This window comes from Molossus molossus, unplaced genomic scaffold, assembly GCF_014108415.1.
Source record: "Molossus molossus isolate mMolMol1 unplaced genomic scaffold, mMolMol1.p scaffold_m16_p_7, whole genome shotgun sequence".
NCBI lineage: Eukaryota > Metazoa > Chordata > Mammalia > Chiroptera > Molossidae > Molossus > Molossus molossus.
Genome location: NW_023425401.1, coordinates 62,486,823 through 62,509,609, shown reverse-complemented (window position 1 = coordinate 62,509,609; position 22,787 = coordinate 62,486,823). Strand labels below are relative to the sequence as shown.

At 38.5% G+C, this 22,787-nt stretch overlaps 1 protein-coding gene across 1 annotated transcript in view; it reads right to left on the bottom strand.

Moving 5' to 3' along the window:
• EPDR1 (ependymin related 1) overlaps nucleotides 1-22,787 on the bottom strand; it is a 46,937-nt gene extending 24,150 nt beyond the window's left edge. The window contains exon 1 of the mRNA XM_036247213.1: nucleotides 22,396-22,787. Within this exon, the coding sequence (XP_036103106.1) occupies nucleotides 22,396-22,664 (269 nt within the window). The 5' untranslated portion in view covers nucleotides 22,665-22,787. The remainder of the gene's footprint in view (nucleotides 1-22,395) is intronic.

Sequence of the window (22,787 nt, the reverse complement as noted above, 5' to 3'; positions counted from 1 at the left end):
GCAACTAATAACTATTTATCAATAATTACCTTAAATGTAAATGGTTTAAATACTCCAATCAAAAGACATAGGGTAGCTAACTTGGATAAGAAAACACGACCCATATATATGCTGTATACAAGAGACCCACCTCACAACAAAGACTCACAAGGATGAAAGTAAAAGGATGGAAAAAAAATTTCCAAGCAAATGGAAATTAAAAAAAGCTGGTGTAGCAATACTCATATCTGACAAGATAGACTTCAAAACAAGGGCCATAATAAGAGACAGAGAAGGTCACTACATAATATTAAAAAGATGAACCCAACAAGAGGATATAACCCTGGTAAACATATACAAATACAGGAGCACCAAAATATATTAAAAACTTCTGGAAGACTTCAAGGGAGAGATCAATAGCAACACAATCATAGTGGGTGACTTTAACACACCACTGACACCACTGGATAGATATTCTAGACAAAAATTAACAAATACAAAGAGTCCTTGTAAGACAAACTAGATCAGTTAAACTTAATTGATATTTACAGAACGTTTCACCTCAAAGCTGCAAAACATACATTCTTCTCAAGTGCACATTGGTCATTGTCAAAGATAGACCACATGTTAGGACTTAAAGCAAGTATCTACAAATTCAAGAAAATTAAAACAATATCAAGCATCTTCTCCTATCACAGTGGAAACTAGAACTCAATTACAATAAAAACACACAAAAACATTCAAACACCTGGAAGCTAAATAGCATGCTATTAAACAACGAATGGGTCACTAACAAGATCAAGGAAGAAATTGAAAACTTCATGGAAAACAATGAAAATGAACACACAACAAAACAAAATTTATGAGACACAGTGAAAGCAGTCCTGAGAGGAAAGTTCATAGCACTACAGGCCTACCTCAAAAAAAAAAAATTTCTAATTGACTTTCTAACCCTACAACTTAAAGAACTAGAAAGTAAACAAAAAGAAAAACCCAGAGCTAGTAGGAGAAAGAAAATAGTAAATGTCAGAGAAGAAATAAATGACATAAAAAATTTTAAAAAATTCAAAAAATCAATGAAACAAAAAGCTGTTTCTTTGAAAAGATAAACAAGATTGAAAAATCTTTAGTCAGACTCACAAAGAAACAAAAAAAAAAAAAGAGAGAAACCAAGTAAACAAAAACAGAAACAAAAGAGGAGAAGTAACAACTGACACCACAGATATACAAAGGATCATCAAAACATACTATGAATAATTATATGCCAAAAAATTGGACAATCTAGGAGAAATAAACAGATTTCTAGAAACACACAGCCTCCTAAAACTGAACCAGGAAGGGATAGAAAACTTGATCAGCATCATAGGAGTCCCCAAAAAGAAAAAAAAAATGGGCAGGGTCAGATAATATATTTGAAGAAATAGTGACAAAAAACTTTACTAGCTTGGTGAAGGAAGAAGAATTAAAATTCAAGAAGCACAGAGAGCCCCAAGTAAAAAGAATCCAAACAGGCCGACACTAAGACACACAGTAATTAAAATGCCAAAAATTAAAGACAAAGAGAGAATCCTAAAGGTAGCAAGAGATAAGCAACAGGTTACTTACAAAGGAAAGACCATAAGGCTATCAGCTGATTTCTCATCAGAAACACTACAGGCAAAAAGGGAGTGGCATGAAGTAAACAAGGTAATGAAAAACAAGGATCTGAATCCAAGACAACTCTATCCAGCAAGGCTATTATTCAAAATAGAAGGTCAAATAAAGAGCTTCCCAGACAAAAAACAAAAAGGCTAAGGGAATATATTAATACCAAACCAGCACTGCAAAATATGCTAAAAGGATATTAGTAATTAGTAGAAGAAATAGGAAGAAAAATACAACCACACTAAACAAAAATGGCAATAAATAAGTACACATCAATAATTACTTTAAATGGATATGGTTTGAATGCTCCAATAAAAAGACACAGAGTAGCTGACTAAATAAGAAAGCATGACTCAAATATATGTTGTTTACAAGAGACCCACCTCACAACAAAAGACACACATAGATTGAAAGTAAAGGGATGAAAAAAAATATTTTAAGCAAATGGAAAGCAAAAAAAAGCTGGGGTAGCAATACTCATATCTAATAAACTAGATTTCAAAATGAAGGTCATAATTAGAGACAAAGAAGGACATTACATAATATTAAAGGATTTATACAACAGGAAGATAAACTTATATGCACCCAATACAAGAGCACCAACATATATTAAAAATCTTTCATAGGACTTCAAAGGAGAAATCAACAGCAATACAATCATAGCAGGGCACTTCAATACCCTGCTGACATCACTGGATAGATCCTCTAGACAAAAAATTAACAAGGAAACACAGTCTCTAAATGAAGTGCCAGATCAAATGGATTAAATAGATATCTACAGAGAATTATACCCCAAAAGTGCAGAATTCACATTCTTCTCAAGTGCACATGAGGCATTCTTAAAGATAGAGGACATGTTAGGGCACAAACTAAGTCTCTACAAGTTCAACAAGATTGAAATCATATCAAGCATCTTCTCAGATCACAATGGCATGAAACTAGAAATTAATTGCAACAAGAACATGCAAAGGCATTTGAACACATGGAGGCTAAATAGCATGATATTGAACAATGAATGGGTTACCATGAAGATCAAGGAAGAAATTAAAAACTTCCTGGAAACCAATGAAAATGAACACACAACAACACAAAATCTATGGGATGCAGCAAAAGCAGTTCTGAGAGAGAAGTTCATGGCACTACAGGCCTCCCTCAAGAAGCAAGAAAAATTTCTAATAGACTATCTAACCTCACAACTTAAAGAACTAGAAACCAAACAAACAAACAAACAAACAAACAAACAAAAACCCAGAACAAGTAGAAGGAAGGAAGGAAATAGTAAAGATCAGAGTAGATAAATGATATGGAGAACAGAAAATAAAACAATTCAAAAGATCAATGAAACAGAGAGCTGGTTCTTTGAAAAGATAAACAAGATTGATGGACCCTTAGCTAGACTCACCAAGATACAAAGAGAGAGAACAAAATACACATAATCAGAAATGAAAGAGGAGAAATAATAACTGACACCACAAAAATACAAAAAATTGTTAACAAACATTATGAAAAATTATACGGCAACAAATTCTACTATCTAAGCAAAATGGACAAATTTCTAGAAACATGTAGTCCCCCAGAACTGAACCGGGAAGAGATAGAATACTTGAACAAACCAATAACAACAAAAGAAATTTAAGATATAATCAAGACTCTCCCAGCACACAAAAGCCCAGGCCTGGACGGCTTCACAGGGGAATTTTACTGAACATTCAAATAACTAATACCCATTCTCCTCAAACTATTTCAAAAAATTCAAGAAGAAGGAAATTTCCAAACTCGCTTTATGAGGCCAGCATAATTCTAATTCCAAAACCAGAAAAAGACCCTACGAAGAAAGACAACTACAGACCAATATCTGTGATGAACATAGATGCCAATATCCTGAACAGAATACTAGGAAATCGAATCCAGCACTACATCAAAATAATTATTTACCATGACCAAGTGGGATTTATCCCAGGGATGCAAGGCTGGTACAATATTTGAAAATCTATAAATGTGATACACCACATAAACAAAATAAAGATAAATATCATATGATCATATCAATGGATGCTGAAAAAATATTCGACAAAATTTAACACCCATTTCTGATAAAAATTCTCTGCTATCTAGGAATAGAGGGATCATATCTCAACATAATAAAGGCCATATATAAAAGACCTATAGCCAACAAAAATGGGTAAAAATTAAAAGCCCTTCCCTTAAAAACAGGTACAAGGCAAGAATGCCCACTTTCGCCACTCGCATTTAACATAGTATTGGAAGTCTTAGCCACAGCAATCAGACAAAAAGAAAAAATAAAAGGAATCCAAATTGGAAAAAATAAAGTGAAGCTGTCATTATTCACAGACGGCATGATACTATACACAAAAAAAACCCAAAGACTCCATCAAAAATTTACTAGACTTAATAAAATAAATTTGGCAAAGTAGCAGGATATAAAACTAACATCAAGAAATCGATGGCATTCTTATACACCAATGATGAACTCACAGAAAGAGAAACTAAGAAAACAATCCCATTTACCATTGCAGCAAAAAAATTAAGATACCTAGGAATGAACTTAAGTAAGAAATGAAGGACCTATTCACAGAAACCTACAGGTCATTGAAAAAAGAAATAGAGGAAGATATAAAAAAGTGGAAGTACATACCTTGTTCATGGATTGGAAGAATTAACATCATTAAAATGTCCAAAGCGATCTATAGATTCAATGCAATCCCCATCAAAATACCAACGACATATTTCACAAAACTACAGCAAATATTTCAAAAGTTCATATGGAACCAAAACAGACCTCGAATAACCACAGTAATCTTGAAAAAGAAGAACAAAGTGGGAGGGATCACAATACCAGATATCAGGTTATACTACAAAGCCACTGTAATCAAAACAGCCTGGTGCTGGCACAAGAACAGGCAGAAAGATTAATGGAACATAATAGAGAACCCAGAAATTGACCCAAGACAGTATGTTCAATTAATATTTAACAAAGATGGCAAGAGCATACAGTGGAGTAAAGACAGCCTCTTTAATAAATGGTCTTGGAAACATTGGACAGCTACTTGCCAAAAAATGAAACTAGACCATCAACTTACACCATACACAAGAATAAACTCAAAATGGATAAAAGATTTAAATGTGACTCATGAATCCATAAAAATCCTAGAAGAAACTGTAGGCAACAAAATTTCAGACATCATACGCAGCAGAATTTTCACAGATACATCACCTAAGGCAACAGAAACAAAGGAGAAAATGAACACGTGGGACTACATAAAACTAAAAGCTTCTGCACAGCAAAAGAAACAAAAATCAAAACAAAAAGGGATCCCACTATATGGGAAACCATAATCGTCAATGGTGCATCAGATAAGGGGTTAATTTTCAAAACATATAGAGTGCTCATGCAACTCAACAAAAGAAAGACAAAGACCCCAATTAAAAAGTGGGCAGAGGACCTAATAGACACCTCTCCAAATAGGACATACAAATGGCCAAGAGACATGTGATGAAATGCTCAATATCACTAATCATCAGAGAGAAGCAAATTAAAACAACTCCAAGGTATCACCTCACACCTGTCAGAATGGTCGCCATCAACAAATCATCAAACAAGTGTTGGTGAGGGTGTGGATAAAAGATACTCTAGTACACTGCTGGTGGAAATGCAAGACTGGTGTAACCACTGTGGAAAACACTATGGTGTTACATCAAAAAGTTAAAAATAAAACTGCCATTTGACCCAGTGATCCCACTTCTAAGAATATACCCTAAGAAGCCTGAAACACCAATCAGAAAGAATATATGTACCCCTATGTTCATAGCAGCACTATTTACAATAGCTAAGATCTGGAAACAACCCAAGTGTGTATTAGTTGATGAGTGGATTAAAAAGCTGTGGTACATGTACACAATGGAATACTATGCAGCTGTAAGAAAGATCTCATCCTTTGAGATGGCATGGAACAATCTGCAGTGTATTATGGTATGTGAAACAAGCCAAGCAGAGAAGGACAAATATTACATGATCTCACTTATTTTTGGAATATAATTAACTAAACAAACTGCTGCCAAAATTATCCTAGAGACCTAGATGTGGGGTACAGACTCACAAGTCTCAGTGGAAGGGGGTTTCGTCGGGTAAGAGATAAACCACAGAACTTACATGCATGTATGCATGACCAGTGAACATAGACAACAGAGCTGGGGATGGCGTGGGGAAGAGGGGAGGAGGGTGTCAATGGGGGAAAATGAGAAACATCTGTTACAAAAACAAATTAATAAATAAATTTTTTTAAATGTTAACAGTTAAAAATAAAGAAGAAATAAGTGTATCAATAGACAAGATACAGTTAAGAGTTAATAAAATATTATATGCAAATGATAAATAGAACCTTGACAAAATGGAAAATTTTGTAGAAAAATGCAAATAATAAAAATAATTCAGAATGAATCAGAAAGTTAAGTGGATCAATAACCGGAGGGAAAAATTTCTTGCAATGGCCTAATGATATCTTATATCTTTGATCTTTGAACTTAAAATGAAATCAAGAGTTATATCTTCAAAATGAGTTGTGTCCAAACAGTTTCATGAATTATTCTTTTCCAAAATCAAGGCTTTAGAGCATAGAGAAACATACAAAGATTACCAATGCTTTTGCAAAGCTATGAAAAAAACCTTACATTAAATATATATATAAAGCATAAAAATAAAAACTATAGATCAAACTAACTTTTTGCTATGGATTAAAAACAAGTCTTAAGTAAAATAATAGCAAATGAAATCAAGCAACCTATTCAAAAATATAATAATGTTAGAATTTATTTCAGGAATGCAAAGATTACTTAATATTAAGCAATCTACTAGTTAAAATCACTATAGGTTGGTGAAGTTTAATATCTATCTTGATTATAATAAATTCCTTTTAAAATAGGTCAGAAAAATATTTACTGAACATGATAGTATTTTTGTTAAACCAGAAGCCTGTAGAAGGGTTAAGTAAAATATTAGGGGCATTCACATATAAGTGAGAATCATAACAAGGGCATGTGACATCACTGCAGGTGCATCACTTTGCCTTTCTGTTTTTTATCATGTTAGAAATCACTAAAAATAGACTCCTTGGAGGAATTCTGAGATAGTGGCAGATTAAGTGGAAGATATACTAACCTTCTCCCAGGACCAAACTGGAATTACAATTAAAATTTAAAAATCATCTTGAATAACCAACTGGAGAGAACCATTACAACCAAGAATATAAAAGAAGCCCACATCGAGAGTGGTAGAAAGTATGGAGGCATGAGAAATATGGCTGGGCTCCCACAGGGAGCAGCTAAAGTGCAGGAGGGATATCTCAGCTGAAGGGGCTTCCTCCTGAGAAGTCTGGGGTCCAAATGTCAAGCTGGGCTCCTCAGCCCATACTGAAAGAACCAGGAAAGGTGCTCATATAGTGAGGTGGTGAAAAGCACCTGAGGTTCTGTCCAGCAGGGAGAGGCAGCTAGAAACACAGGCATCCTGTTAAAGGGTCCACACACTAAATTTCATTTGCAGCCACTCACCTTAGGCTCTGGCACAGGGAGGGCACAATGGACTAGAACTGTGTGAGGAGAGCTTGGGGTTGGTGGCTCTGGGGAGAGAGCTGAGAGGACAGCCTCCAGAATCTCTGGGCTGAGTCATTCCCCAATGCTGCAGAATACATCTTTTTCAGGCAGAACTTTCCTATCAATGCAGCTTGATCCTGGGGGGAAGCAATAGCCCCACACATCAGAAATACTCTTGCCCCATTATGTGGAGTTTATTCCCTGTTAAAGACTACAATCTGAGGCTCACATTAAGTGACTGAGACTAACAGTAAGTGTGAAGGCAGAGGCAGATCTTTGGGTGCTTTGACTCTTTCCCTGAACTGCTCCTGGGCAAAGGGCTAGTAAAAACAGACCCTGGTGCACAGCTTGGTCCATCCTCAGAAGAGGGAGTCACAAGCTGTGGATCACTGATAGCTTCAAACAGGGTACTTATATTCACAAAGAGTATCTGACATTGGCCTGCCCCAGAGATCCTCCAAAGAGGCCCAAAACCAAAAAACTCAGTGGCCAGCTTCAGACAACAACAGGGCAAGATCCAATAAGCTTCACAAGCAGTATATCCACAGAGAGATGTTAGCAGGCTTCAAAACCTGCTGAGGTCAACTCCCTTTTGCGTGATAAGCACCTGCACAGCAGCCTGCACACCTGTTGGAGGTTGAGCCACACTGGCAGCCAGCCTGAAGGTCATGCCCATACACCAACGGAACAATAGCAATCAGGACTCCATTACAACAAAAGGGACCACATAATGTGTACAAGGGAAATTATTAGAGCATGTAGGTCTGGTGATCAGGGAGACTGTGACACTAGGTCCCACCGATCATCTACTTTTACTAAGACTGAGAGTCATAGCAGATCTAATTCATAAAAAAAATACCCCAAAGGGGCAACAAAAATGGGGAGACAAAGAAATAAGCCAATAGTAAAAGTACAAGAGAATTATCTAGAAGAAGAGTTAAATGAAATGGAGACAAGCAAAGATAGAGTTCAGAATAATGCTTAAAAGGATGTTCAAAGGTATGTAAAAAAGATATAGAAACTATGAAAAACAACCAGTCAAAAATGAAGGATGACATAGCAAAAATAATGAATGCACTGGAAGAAATAAACAGCAGATTTGAGAAAACTGAGGGTCAGGTCAGTGAATTAGAAGACAAGGTAGGAAAAAATCATTCAATCAGAGGACCAAAACAAAACAAAACAAAACAAAACAAAACAGTTAAAAAACAGGATGATAGTGTCCCCATCACATTGATATTTCTCTCTCCCTGTCTCTCTCTCTCTCTACCTGAAGATTAACTTTTAAAAAATATCCTTGGGTGAGGACTAAAATAAAAAATGGGCAGAGAAACCCTGGCTAGTTTGGCTCAGTGTTAGAGCATCCACCTGGACCAACGAGGTACAGATTTTATTTTGGTCAAGGGCACTTCCCTCGGTTGTGGTTCAGTCCCTGGCCCTGGTTAGGGTCGTGTAGAATGCAACGACTCTATCTAGGGAACATCATGAACAAAATAAGCAGTTGACCAAAATAGATCCAGAGTCATGGAAGTAGGGAACAGACTAACAAACCCAGAGGGATGGGGCATGTGAAGGTGTGGGAAGAGATAAACCAAAGAACTTATATGCATAATGCATATATGCACAACCAAAGGACACAGAAATTAGGTTGGGGGAAGCAAGAGGTAGGTGGGAGAAGGGAGGAAGAGGTCAATGAGGAAATAAGGGGACCATCTGTAATACTTTCAACAATAAAAAAAGTATATCAAGATGGAAAAAATGGCCAATAGTAAAATAAGGACTGATAAAATATTAGTTTATTAGTAATGTGGAGCACATTGCTTTTGACCACAGCAGTTTCAGTAGAGATGGTATAAGTTTGATTGGAGGAGGTTCAAGAGAGCATGGAAGGAAAGAAATTAGAGTTAGCATGAGATATGCTTTCAATATAAGGGGAGAATGAAGTTTCAGCTAGTAGGATTAAGAGAAAAAATTTTTCTTTAAAGATGGGTAAAATAAATTATACAAGGGGAAAACAGATTTTTACTGGAACTGGGGAAATATAAATGTCACATTTATTCCAGGAAAAACAAACCACTAATTGATGGAATATTTTCAAATATTTGGGCACTTTGCCCCTGACCATCATCTTTGAGATCAAATCAGGAAGAAAAAACTCAAGGTTAATAGAGAGAAGTAAATATATTTTCAGAGCAGTATCATGACTACCTCCAGCTTCTATTTATGTTAGTCTTACACCAGACATTTCCTTTACTTTTCTGGGCTTATCTTCCTTGAAACTTCTGTTCTTCACTGTTTGTTTCTCCTTTCATATCCCAACATCAATCTTTGGAAATGCACTGTCAACAGACCCATAGAATTAAGGCTCTAAAAACAATCTTTATGTGCTTCTAAGAAAATCTAATTCTCAAAGAAAAACTCAGTATTGCAAGTCAGCATAGTTTATTTTTCAAGGATCAAAAGGCCACAAGCAGTCAAACTTCTGAGCTAATAAAAGAAAAGTCCAGCTTCAGCCATCAGGGATCTAGAGGAGGAAGTAAAGTCAAAAGGAGTCATTCTCCTGAATTTCTAAAAATCATGATTTTATAAAATGAAATCCCAATCCATGCAAAACAGGGTTTGTGATCAAATAAATTTGTTGAGCACTTCATACTTATTTATCTCCCTTATCCACATAGACGCATTCTGAGAATTTACAATGATGTTACACTGAAAGATCCAAAAGAAAGCAAACATACAAGAACATTAGAAAGTAATATCCACATTCCTCTCATTAAACAATGTAGAGCCATTAGATAGGGCCAAACAAGGTAGGCATTTTCATGGTCTGTATTGGGGTGTAGAGCCCAAGCGGGGTGAGCAGAACATCTATGTAGGGAGAAGCATCACAGCAATTCTTGATTGGTTATCTACTGCAATTGAATAATAGGAGCCAATTTTCTCTGAGAAGGAAGTCACAAAAATGAACCATGTGGTATAGATTAGAATTAGAGGTATTAGTATAAATACTTCAATGAATTATAATTGGAAGCCTTAGAAATAAATGTAGATGTAAAAGTGTGTATATATGTATAAGTGATTGTGGTGTGTGTGTGTGTGTGTGTGTGTGTGTGTGTGTGTGTGTGTTCAAACCTATATCTCCTTGATCTGTCCACTGAGAGGGTCTGGGAGAAGCCCCACCCAACAGTCATGAGTGCAGCTACAGCAGAGATCTTGGCTTCCAAATATTATTTTCCAGTAAAAGTGACTAGGACTTCTTGAGAAATGGATTACTCCAAGATTGGCAGGGAAAGTACAGGTGATCTTGGAATATCTTGCAGTGCCTGAAAGCAAGAAAGTCCTCAAAGACCAAGAGAGACATATTAAAAGAACATACAAGCCAATTTCAAGAGGGTCCCACTAACTAAATATGGGACAATTTGAACATCAAAATAAACAGTGAGAGCAAATGAAATATAATGACAATCTTTGAGTCCATGCTGACATAATTAAATGGATAAATTGAAAGTTTACTGAAGAATGGGATATATACATGGTTTTAAAATATGTCCCTACACAATACTTACTATTTACAAAGTAAAAAAGTGTCACTTCACACTGAAGAAATCTTCCAAGCATCAGTTAATCAAATGATCAAAGTAAACATCAGGATGCATAAAGAATGAAGTATTACCACTGTAATATTCCTACCATAGGTGACTAACTAGAATCTATTCATGAAGAAACAGCAGATAAACCTGAATTAAGGAACATTCTACCAAAAAATAAAAAAGGACTGTAATCTTCAAAAGTACTGAAGTGCAAGAAAGACTGAGAAATAGTTCCAGACAGAAAGAAAACAAAAAGACACAGCACCTAAATGCAGTGTTTGAATATAAACTGGGTCCTTTTGCTATAGCTAACATAAAAAGAATATCTGTCAAAATTTGAATGAGACCTTACTCTCAAATGATAGAAATGGATCCATGCTAATTTCTTGATTTTTATGGTTGTGTTGCAGTTATGCAGGGGAAAAAAACGTCCTTTTTTTTTTTTTCAATCCTCACCTAAGGATATTTTTTCTATTTATCTTCCAATAGAGTGGGAGGGGAGAGACGGAGAGAAACATGGACATGAGAGAGACACATGGACTAGCTGCTTCCCACACCACCCTGACTGGGACCGGGGAGGAACTGCAATCAAGGTACATGCCCCTGACTGGAATTGAACCTGTGCCTTTTTGGTCTGCCAGCCAACACTCCAACTGCTGAGCCAAACCAGCCAGGGGAAAAAAAAAAAAATGTCCTTCTTAGTAGCAAATACGCATTGAAGTATTTGGGAGTTGTGGGGATGTCAAGTTGGCAACTCACTCTCAAATAGCTCGGGGGCAGGAGGGATTGTGGCTATGGACTACAATTGCAACTTTTCTGTAAGTGTGAAATAGTTTCAAAATAAAATAAAATTATTGCAACAAAAAAAAAAAAACATAAGGTACCTAGGAATAAATTTAACCAAGGAGTAAAGACCTGTATTCAGAAAATTATAAGATATTGAAGGAAAATACTGAAAAAGATACAAAAAAGTAAAAGCATATACTGTGTTCATGGATTGGAAGAATTAACATCATTAATATGTCCATACTGCCTGAACAATCGATAGATTGAATGCAATTCCTATTAAAATACCAATGGCATATTTCACAGATCTAGTACATATATTCTGAAAATATATATGGAACTATAAAAGACCCCTAATAACCTCAGCAATCCAGAGAAAAAAATAGAACAAAATAGGAGGGAATCACAATACTGGGTATCAGGTTATACTACAAAGCCATTGTAATCAAAACAGCCTGGTACTGGCACAAGAACAAGCATATAGATTAATGGAACAGAACAAAGACCCAAAAACTAGACCCAAGACATTATGCTCAATTAACATTTGACCAAGGAGGCAAGAGCATACAATGCAGTAAAGACAGTCTCTTCAATAAATTGTGTTAGGAAAATTGAACAGATAGCATGAAAATATGATGAAACTAGACCACCAACTTACATCATACACAAGAATAAACTCAAAATGGATAAAATAATTAAACATAAGTCACGAAAACATAAAAATCCTAGAAGAAAACAGGCAGTAAAATCTCAAACATCTCTCATAGCAAAATTTTTGCAGATATATCTCCTTGGATAAGGGAAACAAAGGGAAAATTAAACAAATAGGACTACATCAAAGTAAAAAGCTTTTGCACAGTAAAAGAAACCATCAACAAAATAAAAAGGGAACTCAATGAATGGAAGAACATATTTTTCAACAACACATCTGATAGGGAGTTAATTTCCAAAATATATAAAGAACTTATACAACTCAACACCAAGAAGACAAACAACCCAATTAAAAAGTGGGCAAAAGACCTGAAGACACTTTTTCCAAAAAGTACATATAGATGGCCAATAGACGCATGAAAAAATCTCAATGTCACTAATCATCAGAGAGATGCAAGTTAAAACCACAATGAGATATCACCTCACACTTATCAGAATGACTGCCATCAATAAATCAGCAAACAAGTGCTGGTGAGGATGTGGAGAAAAGAAAACACTTGTGCACTGTTGGTGGGCATGCAGACTTGTGCAGCCACTGTGAAAAACAGTATAGAGTTTTCTCAAAATATTAATAACTTCTTCTTTTTCCAACCTCAAAAAATTAAAAATAGAACTGCCTTAACCCAAAACACCAATTTAAAAAAATACATGCACTCCTATGTTCACTGCAGCATTGTTTATAATAGCCAAGATCTGGGAAGAGCCCAAGTGCCCATCAGCAGATGAGTGGATAAAAAAGCTGCGGTATATTTACACAATGGAATACTATGTAATCATAAAAAAGAAGATCTTACTTTTTTTGTGACAGCATGAAGGACCTAGTATTATTATGCTAAGTAAAATAAGCATGTCAAATAAAGACAAATACCATGTGGGTCTTACTTATATGTGGAATCTAATAAACAAAATAAACTGATGAACAAAATAGAAACAGAGGCATGGTTACATGGAATAGACAACTATCAGAGGGGAGTGGGGTTGGCAGACTGGATAAAAGAAGGTGAAGGTATTAACCCAAAAACATACATACATAACACACAGACACAGACAACAGTGTGATGGTAGCCAGAGGAAAAGGGGGTGGGGCTAAGCAGTGGGCAAAGAGGCGGAAATGGGGACCAAAAGAGACTTCGCTCACAGTGGTGGGTGCAAGATGTATTGTGCAGATGATGATTATTGAATTGTACAATTGAAACCTGTATGGTTTTGTGAACTAATGTCACCTCAATAAATTCAATTTAAAAAGAAAAGAAAAGCAAATGCAAAATAAAAGTATATACTTGGAGAAAAAAGACTCATCTGATTCTCAAACATATATGACCATCGAAGTTACCTAGTGTGATAGCATGCCTTGGAACTGATTTCCTTCAGCAGATACTTGCAGAAACACTTCTGTGAGCAGTCCCATTCAGTCCCTTAGTATACAGGGAGGCTCCACACACAGGAGAACTTTCTGAGTTTGGGTCCAAAGAACTTAAGAGTAGCCTCTTCTTTTCTCTACCCATAAAAACAAGCTTAGGTGAAAAAGAGAAGAAAGAAAAAAAAACTCCGAATTTATCTCCACAAAAGGATAAGTTGAGAAACATTTTAGAATCAATTTCAAATTCATTGCATCATGGCATAAACTAGCCTACATAATAATTAGCCTACATAATAAAAGCACATAATAAAAGCACAATTAATACTTTCATGATATCATTTAAGCTTATCTATACCTAACTTAAGGAAGAAGACCTAAATATTTAGTATCAATATTGTAAAAATATTGTAAAAATCATTAAATTAAAAGATGAAAAACACTGATGTTCTGAGAAATTAAGGACCTTGTTGTGGTGAAGTCAGGATAAGAAATCATGCTTGCCATCCCATGACTGTCTGAATGATTGCCCATCCTTTCTCTACTACACTAGGTGGTTTTCGGGGGTGGGGGTGGGGGATTGATAAATGATATTCTGTTCTCCAAGAAGTAAAATTCTCAACTTCCTGTCAAGATGGTGGAGTAGGTAAACGCAGAATCGCATCCTCTCACAACCACATCAAAGTTACAACTAAACTACAGAACAACCATCATTCAAAACTGCCTGAAATCAAGCTGAATACAAGTCCTACAACTACAAAATTAAAGCAGCAGCCACGTCCAGACTGGTAGGAGGGGCGGAGGCGCGAGGGGCGGAGGCGCGAGGGGCGGAGGCGCGAGGGGCGGAGGCGCGAGGGGCGGAGGCGCGAGGGGCGGAGGCGCGAGGGGCGGAGGCTGGTCCCACACCCACGTGTGGCGGATAAAAATCAGGAGGATACCTTGGCTGGGAAGGTCCTCCCTGAGGACTGAGTGATTCCTGTCCCACACCTGGTGCCCTGCTCAAGGTTCCAGTGCCAGGAAGAGAAGTCCCCCTAACTTCTGGCTGGAAAAACCAGCGGGAACTGAGGCTCAGGGAAGCTGAAGTGGCTGGAGCCCCAGGCAGCTCCTTAAAGGGCCCGCGCACGGACTTATCGGACTCTCTCCCTCTAAGCTCAGAGGGGAGGCAGCTCGAGGGGCACCAGAGACATACAGGGAAGAACTGAGCTGTTTGGCATTGGAGCGAGGGCTGGAGAGGTGGCTTTCGCCTGGACAAAGTTGCTGTCAGAGGCGTTTGTTCCTTTGGAGAGCCCTTCCCTGGGGCAGCAGACAGCCACCATATCCGGGACTCCAGAAACCTGGCTCACACTGGTATCCCCTCCTAGTGATTCCCTGAGGCCCCACCCCACCCAACTTTCAGGCCCACCCAAGCTGTTGCCAGTTGCTTAAACATAGGATTGGCCTGCCTTGGATCCTACTTCAGGTTTTCCTAAATTCTTTCAAACAAGCAGCATCTCGTCTCAGATAGCCCCATACCTCTCGTTAAGTAATACATAGAAACAAACACAGAAAGGCAGCCAAAATAAGGAGACAAAGAAACAGGTCCCAAATGAAAGAACAGAAAAAAAACCCAGGAAAAGACCTAAGCGAAATGGAGATAAACAATCTAACAGATGCTGAGTTCAAAATACTGCTTATAAGGATGCTCAATGAACTTAGTGAGAACCTCATTGAACCTAGTGAGGGCCTCAAGAGCATTAAGAAGGACCAGTCAGAAACGAAGGAAGCATTAACTGAAATAAAGAATAATTTACACAGATTCAATAATAGAGTACGTAAATCCAAGAAGCAAACCATTGATTTGGAATATAAGGAAGCAAAAAATGCCCAATCAGAACAGAAAAAAAAAAAAACCTAAAAAAATTAGGATAGTGTAACGAGCCTCTGGGACAACTTCAAGAGTGCCAACATTCGCATCTTGGGGGTGCCAGAAGGAGAAGAGCGAGAACAAGAAATTAAAAACCTGTTTGAAACAATAATGGCAAAAAACTTTTCTAACTTGGTGAAGGAAACAGACATACAAGTCCAGGAAGCACAGAGAGTCCCAAATAAGATGAACCCCAAGAGGCCCACACCAAGACACATCATCATCAAAATGCAAAAGGTTCAAGACAAAGAGAGAATCTTAAAAGCAGCAAGAGAAAGGCAGCTAGTTACCTACAAGGGAGTTCCCATCAGGCTGTCAGCTGATTTCTCAAAAGAAACTTTGCAGGCCAGAAGGGAGTAGCAAGAAATATTCAGAGTGATGAAAAGCAAGAACCTACAACCAAGATTACTCTATCCTGCAAAGCTGTCATTTAGAATCGATGGCCATATAAAGAGTTTCCCAGACAAGAAAAAGTTAAAGGAGTTCACCACCAAACTGTTATTATATGGAATGATGAAGGGTCTTTTTGAAGAAAAAGATAAAATATATGAACAAACAAAATGGCAATGAATACATATCTATCAACAATGGAATCTACAAACAAAATGAACAGGTAGAACAGAAACATTCTCATAGATACAGAGAACATTTTGTTGGTTGCCAGATGGGAGGGGGTTTGGAGGAATGGGTGAAAAAGGTGAAGGGATTAAGAAGTAAAAATTCATTGCTAGACTGACAAACCTCAAAGGGAAAGGCATTGGGGGGTGGGAAGAAATAAAGCAAAGAACTTACATGCATAATCAATGGACACAGGCAATAGTGTGGGAAAAGGCGGGAGGAGGGCGGGAGTGTGGAGGAGGGGGTCAATGGGGGAAAAATGAGGAACATCTGTAATACATTCTACATTCAACAATAAAGATTTTTTTTAAAAAAGTAAAATTCTCTGAGAAAACTGAGATAGACATGGACCAATCAGAATCTGAATAAAAACCACTTGTAATTGAGTTAAGACATATTTTTCTTTTCAGCTTTTACCCCTCCCCCTTCCCCTTCTCCCCCCCAGAATTTCCAGACAGGTAAGATTGATTATTTTGTGTGTGTGTGTGTGTGTGTGTGTGTGTGTGTGAGTTTATTTTTCAATTACAGGTGACATTCAATATTATATTAATTTCAGGTATACAGAATAGCATTAGACATTTATATAACCTATGAAGTAACCCCTCCAATGAGTCTAGTACCATAGTTATTACAATATAATTGACTATATTTCCTATGCTGTACTTTACATCTCCACGACTATTCTGTAACTACCAATTTGTACTTCTTAATCCCTTTATCAGTTTTGTCTAGCCTCCAACCCCCCTCCCATCTGGCAACCAAGAAAATGTTCTGTGTATCTATGAGTTTCTGTTCTATTTGTTCATTTATTTTGTTTTTTAGATTTTATATGTAAGTGAAATAATATGGCATTTGTCTCTCTCTGTCTAACTTATTTCTCTCAACACAATACCCTTTAGGCCCATGTTGTTGATGATGGTAAGATTTCACTCTTTTTTATAGCCAAGTAATATTCCATTGTATAGAGGTAGCACAGATTCTTTTATCCACTAGTCTATTGATGGGCACTTGGGTTGCTTCCATATCTTGGCTATTGTAAATAATGTTGCAATGAACATAAGGGTGTATATATATTTTCAAATTAATATTTTGAATTTCTTCAGATAAATACCCAGAAGTAGGACTACTGGGTCATATGGTAGTTCTATTTTTAACTTTTTGAGGAATCTCCTTACTGTTTTCCATAGTAACTGCACCAATTTACAATCCCATCAACAGTCCACAAGGGTTTCCTTTTCTCCACATCCTTGCCAACACTAGTTATTTGTTGATTTATTGATGATAGCCATTCTGACAGATGTGAGGTGACATTTCATTGTGGTTTTAATTTGCATCTCTCTGATGATTAGTAACATTGGGAATCTTTTCATGTCTATTGGCCATCTGTATGTCCTCTTCAGAGAAATGTCTGTTTAGGTTCTCTGCCCATTTTAGGATTGGTTGTTGAATTGTCTTCTAAGATATTATCCCTGACTTATCAATGTGTATTCTCTTAATGTCTCTCTGCTCACTCTACATGAATAGCTTCATTAATTGCAACACCCAAGGCACTGTTTCATAAGTGGGAGCAGTAAATTATCAGTAACCTAACAAATTCATTCAGTATCTATATTGTTTCTTCCATAAAGTTCAACATGTTGACTGATTATAAAAATAATCTTCTTGTTTTTTCTTCATTCTTCAGATTTAATAGTTGTGAGTATAAGGAGTCAGGAAAGACAGTGGGAACCAGAAAGTAAAATAGTATCAATTACTAACATTTCCCATTCTCTGCTAAGGCTTGTCTTATCTGAAGCTCGTAAAACTGTTTAATCTTTTCCATCCTCTTAGGGTAAAGAGGGCCTGGAAAATCCTAGTCATTCCACAGTAACTGTCAGTAGTATTTTTCATAACTATATGAATGCAAAATAAAAATCTTAAGAAGTTCATCCAATTTTAAAACTTACTTCCCAACTTACTAATAAATATGAAAAGACAACCTATCCATATTTTCTTCAAATAACATGTTTTCTTGGCCAGACTGTTAATATCTGAAAAAGCTCTTGAGGTTGTTTCAATCTACATTTAGAGAGCTTCAAAATGCATTTTATGCATTAAACATTCTTTTCTACACCTGACTTAGGGCCAGAGATAGGACCATGAGACAGAACCCTGAAAAGAAATTAGAAAGGGAGATAAAATTGTCTTCTGAAAGTTAAACTGTTAAACCAACACTTGATGGATCAGGGCAGGGAAATAAGAAATCACAACATGGGTCAAAAAAGCTTCTAGGCCAGCAAGATTTGGCTGTGACCCCACTAAAGATACAACACACACACCTAAAGACTATATTAGTCCATAATGGAGTTATAAAAGGAGAAGAGTTGCTAAGACAGACCTGAGTAGGACGTGCAAAGGCTCTGTGCAGAGTGGGGAAAATCTGGACCAGCTGTGAACTAGTGACAAAGCATCTCTATGGAGAAAATGAATGCATCACTTTATCTTAGTCTCATTACTCTGGGCTGGCTTGTGTTATACATGATGGAAAACTCAATATTGAACTTACAGCCTAGCCTGGAGAAGGCAATCATTAGATTAATGAATTTGTTCCAAATCTTTGCTCACAATCTCCTGATTATAATTTGGCTCCCATACAGTTCTGCCTACAGGGAGAGAATGACCTAGTCTTGTGGATTTGAGAATTTTACTTCCCATCCAGCTACAGTACTCATTGAAATATACAGTTTAGCATTTGATCTTGCTTACCTAGACTCAGCTCCCAGAGGAAGGGCCCTTGAGTGCCCTGAGAGATCAGGTTCCTGAGCCCACTGGGCTGGCAGCAGCGAGTCTCTGGGCCATGGAAAATTCACCAGGGTGGTGATGATGATGGTAGTGACAGAGACAACCATGGCCATGTGCTGAGCAATCTCTACATGTCAGAGACTGCACTATGTGCTTTACATACTTGAACTCATTTAATCCCCACAACAATTCAATAAACTAGGCATTATTAGTATTCCCATTTTATAAATAAGAAAGAAACCTAAGACTAAGAAAGCTTTTGTAACTTACCCAGAAACCCACATTAGAAATCTGGATTCAGACCCAGATTTGTCTGACTCTAAAACTTAATCTCTTAAATTTTGAAAATACTATCTCTGGAGGATGAATCCAATTCTTCCCCTGGCCACACTCCTCTCTGCTTCTACAGTGTGCTTTGGGCCATCCGGTCCATCTTCAGCATGAGTACTCATCAATACACCATTACTACACCAGCCTTCACATCGATGCACATAAAGAGTACAATCAACCCTTAACCAGATGTGCAGAAAGTCAAACTCTATTTTAGTGGACAGCATCACTGTCACCATCTAGCCCATGCCATCATACGATTAGTTTCAGAAGCCAAATGATGCTTCTCTTTCCATCACCACCTCAGCCACACACTGTTAAATAATTTGCACACCTTTAATAAACCTTTTCAACACTTCCCTAGTGTGTCTACTTCTCACTATCACCATTATCACTACCTGTCTTTCACCTAGACCTCTACAAAACTCTCCTAAGACATGTTCTTGCTTCTACTCTCACTCTCTTTCATTCTCAACCATGCATCTAGTGATCTAAATATTATGCAATCATGGCATTCCACTGTTTAAAAATCTTTCAGTGGACTCCCAACCTCTCATCATATTCTGTGCTCCAGTCCTAACAGTGATTGGCCTGCAGTTCTTGGAATATATCCAGCTATGTCTGCTCTGGGATGGCACCCAAGCTGGACCTGGAATACACTCACATCCCCCCGAATCATTCTTCCCTCCATACCTCTTCTGGTCAGCTTATACAGGGACCTTGGAACTCACTCATGTTTCACCTTCTCCAGGAAGCCTGGGTTAGGTGCCCATCTGAGGCACTCTTGTCACATGCAGCTCATCTTTCATCTCCCTGTATGGGAATTTTTTATTTATGTGACTCTACCCCCAGACTATAAACTCCCTGAAGCCCAGGACCCACTCTGTTTATACACAGTGACACACACACACACACACACACACACACACACGTATGTAGAACAAATGAATGAATGAATAAATGAACAAATGAATGAGAGGCTAGTATATCACAGATGTAAAAATCCACCCTACTTCCTCAAGTTCCAGTTGTGTGCTCTTAAGAAAGGTGTTTCATCTCTCGCTAGACCACAGATTCTCTGCAAAATAAGGATCATAAATCCTGTACTGTCAAGTTCTTGTGAGATTTAAACCAAAGCATACAATATGTGGAAAGCACCATGCATGGTATATAACAAGTGCTCAAATGTTGGTTGCTACTGTTATTACTATGTCCTTGGAGACCTAATCAAAAACATGCATGTCCTTGAAAGGCCTCACAGATATTCCCAGACCCCTGATGACTCAGCTGCTCCAGGCCTTCTCAGCACTCATGTTTTACACTTTATACTGCATTATCTTGCACTCTTGAATGTACTGCTTTGAAAGGATCTCATACTTTCTTCCAGATGCCTAATACTATCAAAAGCTTGTAGGTGAAATGACATCAAGATTTGTTGCAGATCTTACTCCCCACTGAAGCCTTAGCCCATAAACATTCACACGGCACCTTCTAATGATGCAAATGCCACACAGAAAAACTAATATAACCCTGAGAAGAACATGCAGAGAAATGAAAAGACTGTGGCACTGACAGGTGGTGATCCCAAAATAGAAACCAAGGCTTAAAGGGGTCAGAAGTAAGACCAGGTCTTCAGAAAGGGGACATCCTTAGTCACAACAGATGTGAAAAGGTGAATTATATATGTTATACCATGGCCCTTCAATGGAATTGCACAGCCATTAAAAATAGATAGAGGCCACCCGGCAGGTGTGGCTCAGTGGTTGAGCATCGACCCATGCACTAAGTGGTCACTGGTTCGATTCCCGGTCAGGGCACATGCCTCTGTTGTGGGCCCAAACCCCAGTGGGGGGGCATGCAGGAAGCAGCCAATTGATATTCTCTCTCATCTATGTTTCTGTCTCTCTCCCTCCCTCTCCCTCTCTCAAATAAATAAAAAATAAAATAAAATAAAATAGAAGCCAACTAATAAAATGGTAAATAACATATAGACATCATGTTTGTTTGCTTTCAAATCCTCACCCAAGGATATTTTTTCCATTTATGTTCAGATAGAGTGGGAGGGAGAGGGAGACACATAGATGTGAGAGAGACACATGGATTGGTTGCCTCCCGCATAACCCTGACCAGGGCAGGGAGGAACCGCAACCCAGGTACTTGCCCTTGACAGGAATCCAGCAGGAGACTCTTCGGTCCTTGGGCTGACGCTCTAACCGCTGAGCCAAACCGGCCAGGGCATGTTATATATATTAAAAAGGAAAAAGAAAAAAAAAAAAAAACCCATATATGTAATACATATTTTTGACCACAGGATATAAAATTTGCTTTCAAAAATATGTAAGGGAGTAAACCAAAATTTTAAGTTGTAACAGGATGATGAATTTGTGGGTGATGTTTTCTTTGCTGGATTCCCCATACCATTTGTAGCATAGTCATATCTTTTAAAATGAGCATCGTCCTGTGCACCAAAAAGGTTGTGGTTGGATTCCACGTCAGGACACATACCCAGGTTTCTATTTCAATCCCGGTTGAGTGCATAGGAGAGGCAATTGAACCATCATGTTTCTCTCTCACAAATATGTTTCTCTATCCTCCCCCTTCCTCTCTCTCTACCCGCTCCCATCTCCCACCCCCCAAAATCAATGCAAACAAATCCTCGGGTAAGGATTTTCTTTCTTTTTTTTTTTTTTAAGTAAAGTCTAATTCTTTAAAACTATATATTCTGTGTGGCTCCCTGGCATCTCTTCCCGGAAGAAATTAGGTAGTGCAGAAGACACGCCCTCGGCTGAAGGAGGTTTCTAGAGCCTCGGGCCTGGGCACCTCGGCACCTGGAAGTACAATCTCGATCGTGCTGGGTTCCTTATTTTACTGGTCACCGCCCAGATGAATCTCATTTCGTGCCCTTGGGCAGGCCGCCCTAGGTGAGCCCAGCCCCTCCACCCACTCCCGATCGGAGCGATCCTCCTTGCGAAGTTTCCGTTTGGTAGGAGGGAGGCTCCTCAAGCAGCTGGAAATCGAGCGCCGGTGAGCAGCACCCGAAGCCTTACCGCACCCGGCCTCCCCGGCCGCCCACCTTGCGCCCCGCATACCTCTTGCAGGGGATCAGCGCCTTCCTCTCGTCCAGCACCCGCACGCGCTGGTTGAGCCCGTCGTAGGAGAGCAGGGCGCGGCTGTTGAGCCCGCTGCTCTGCTGGTACATCACCTGGCGCCCCTCCCACTGCTGCGGCGCCTGGCAAGGGCGCTGGGTTCCCGGAGACACCCAGATCCCGGCCCCTATACTGCAAAGGCTGCCCAGCACCCAGACCCACAGGCCGCCCAGAAGCCCTCCAGCCCCAAGGAGGGGAGCGCGCCCTAGCATCGCGGTCCGCCACGCCTGCCGCCCGGCAAAGGCCAGCCCCAGACCAAGGGGGTACTTAACGGAGGGCGGCGGCGCGTAGCTTTCCCGCGCTAGGTCCGAGCGCTGTCTTGGCGAAATTGCGGT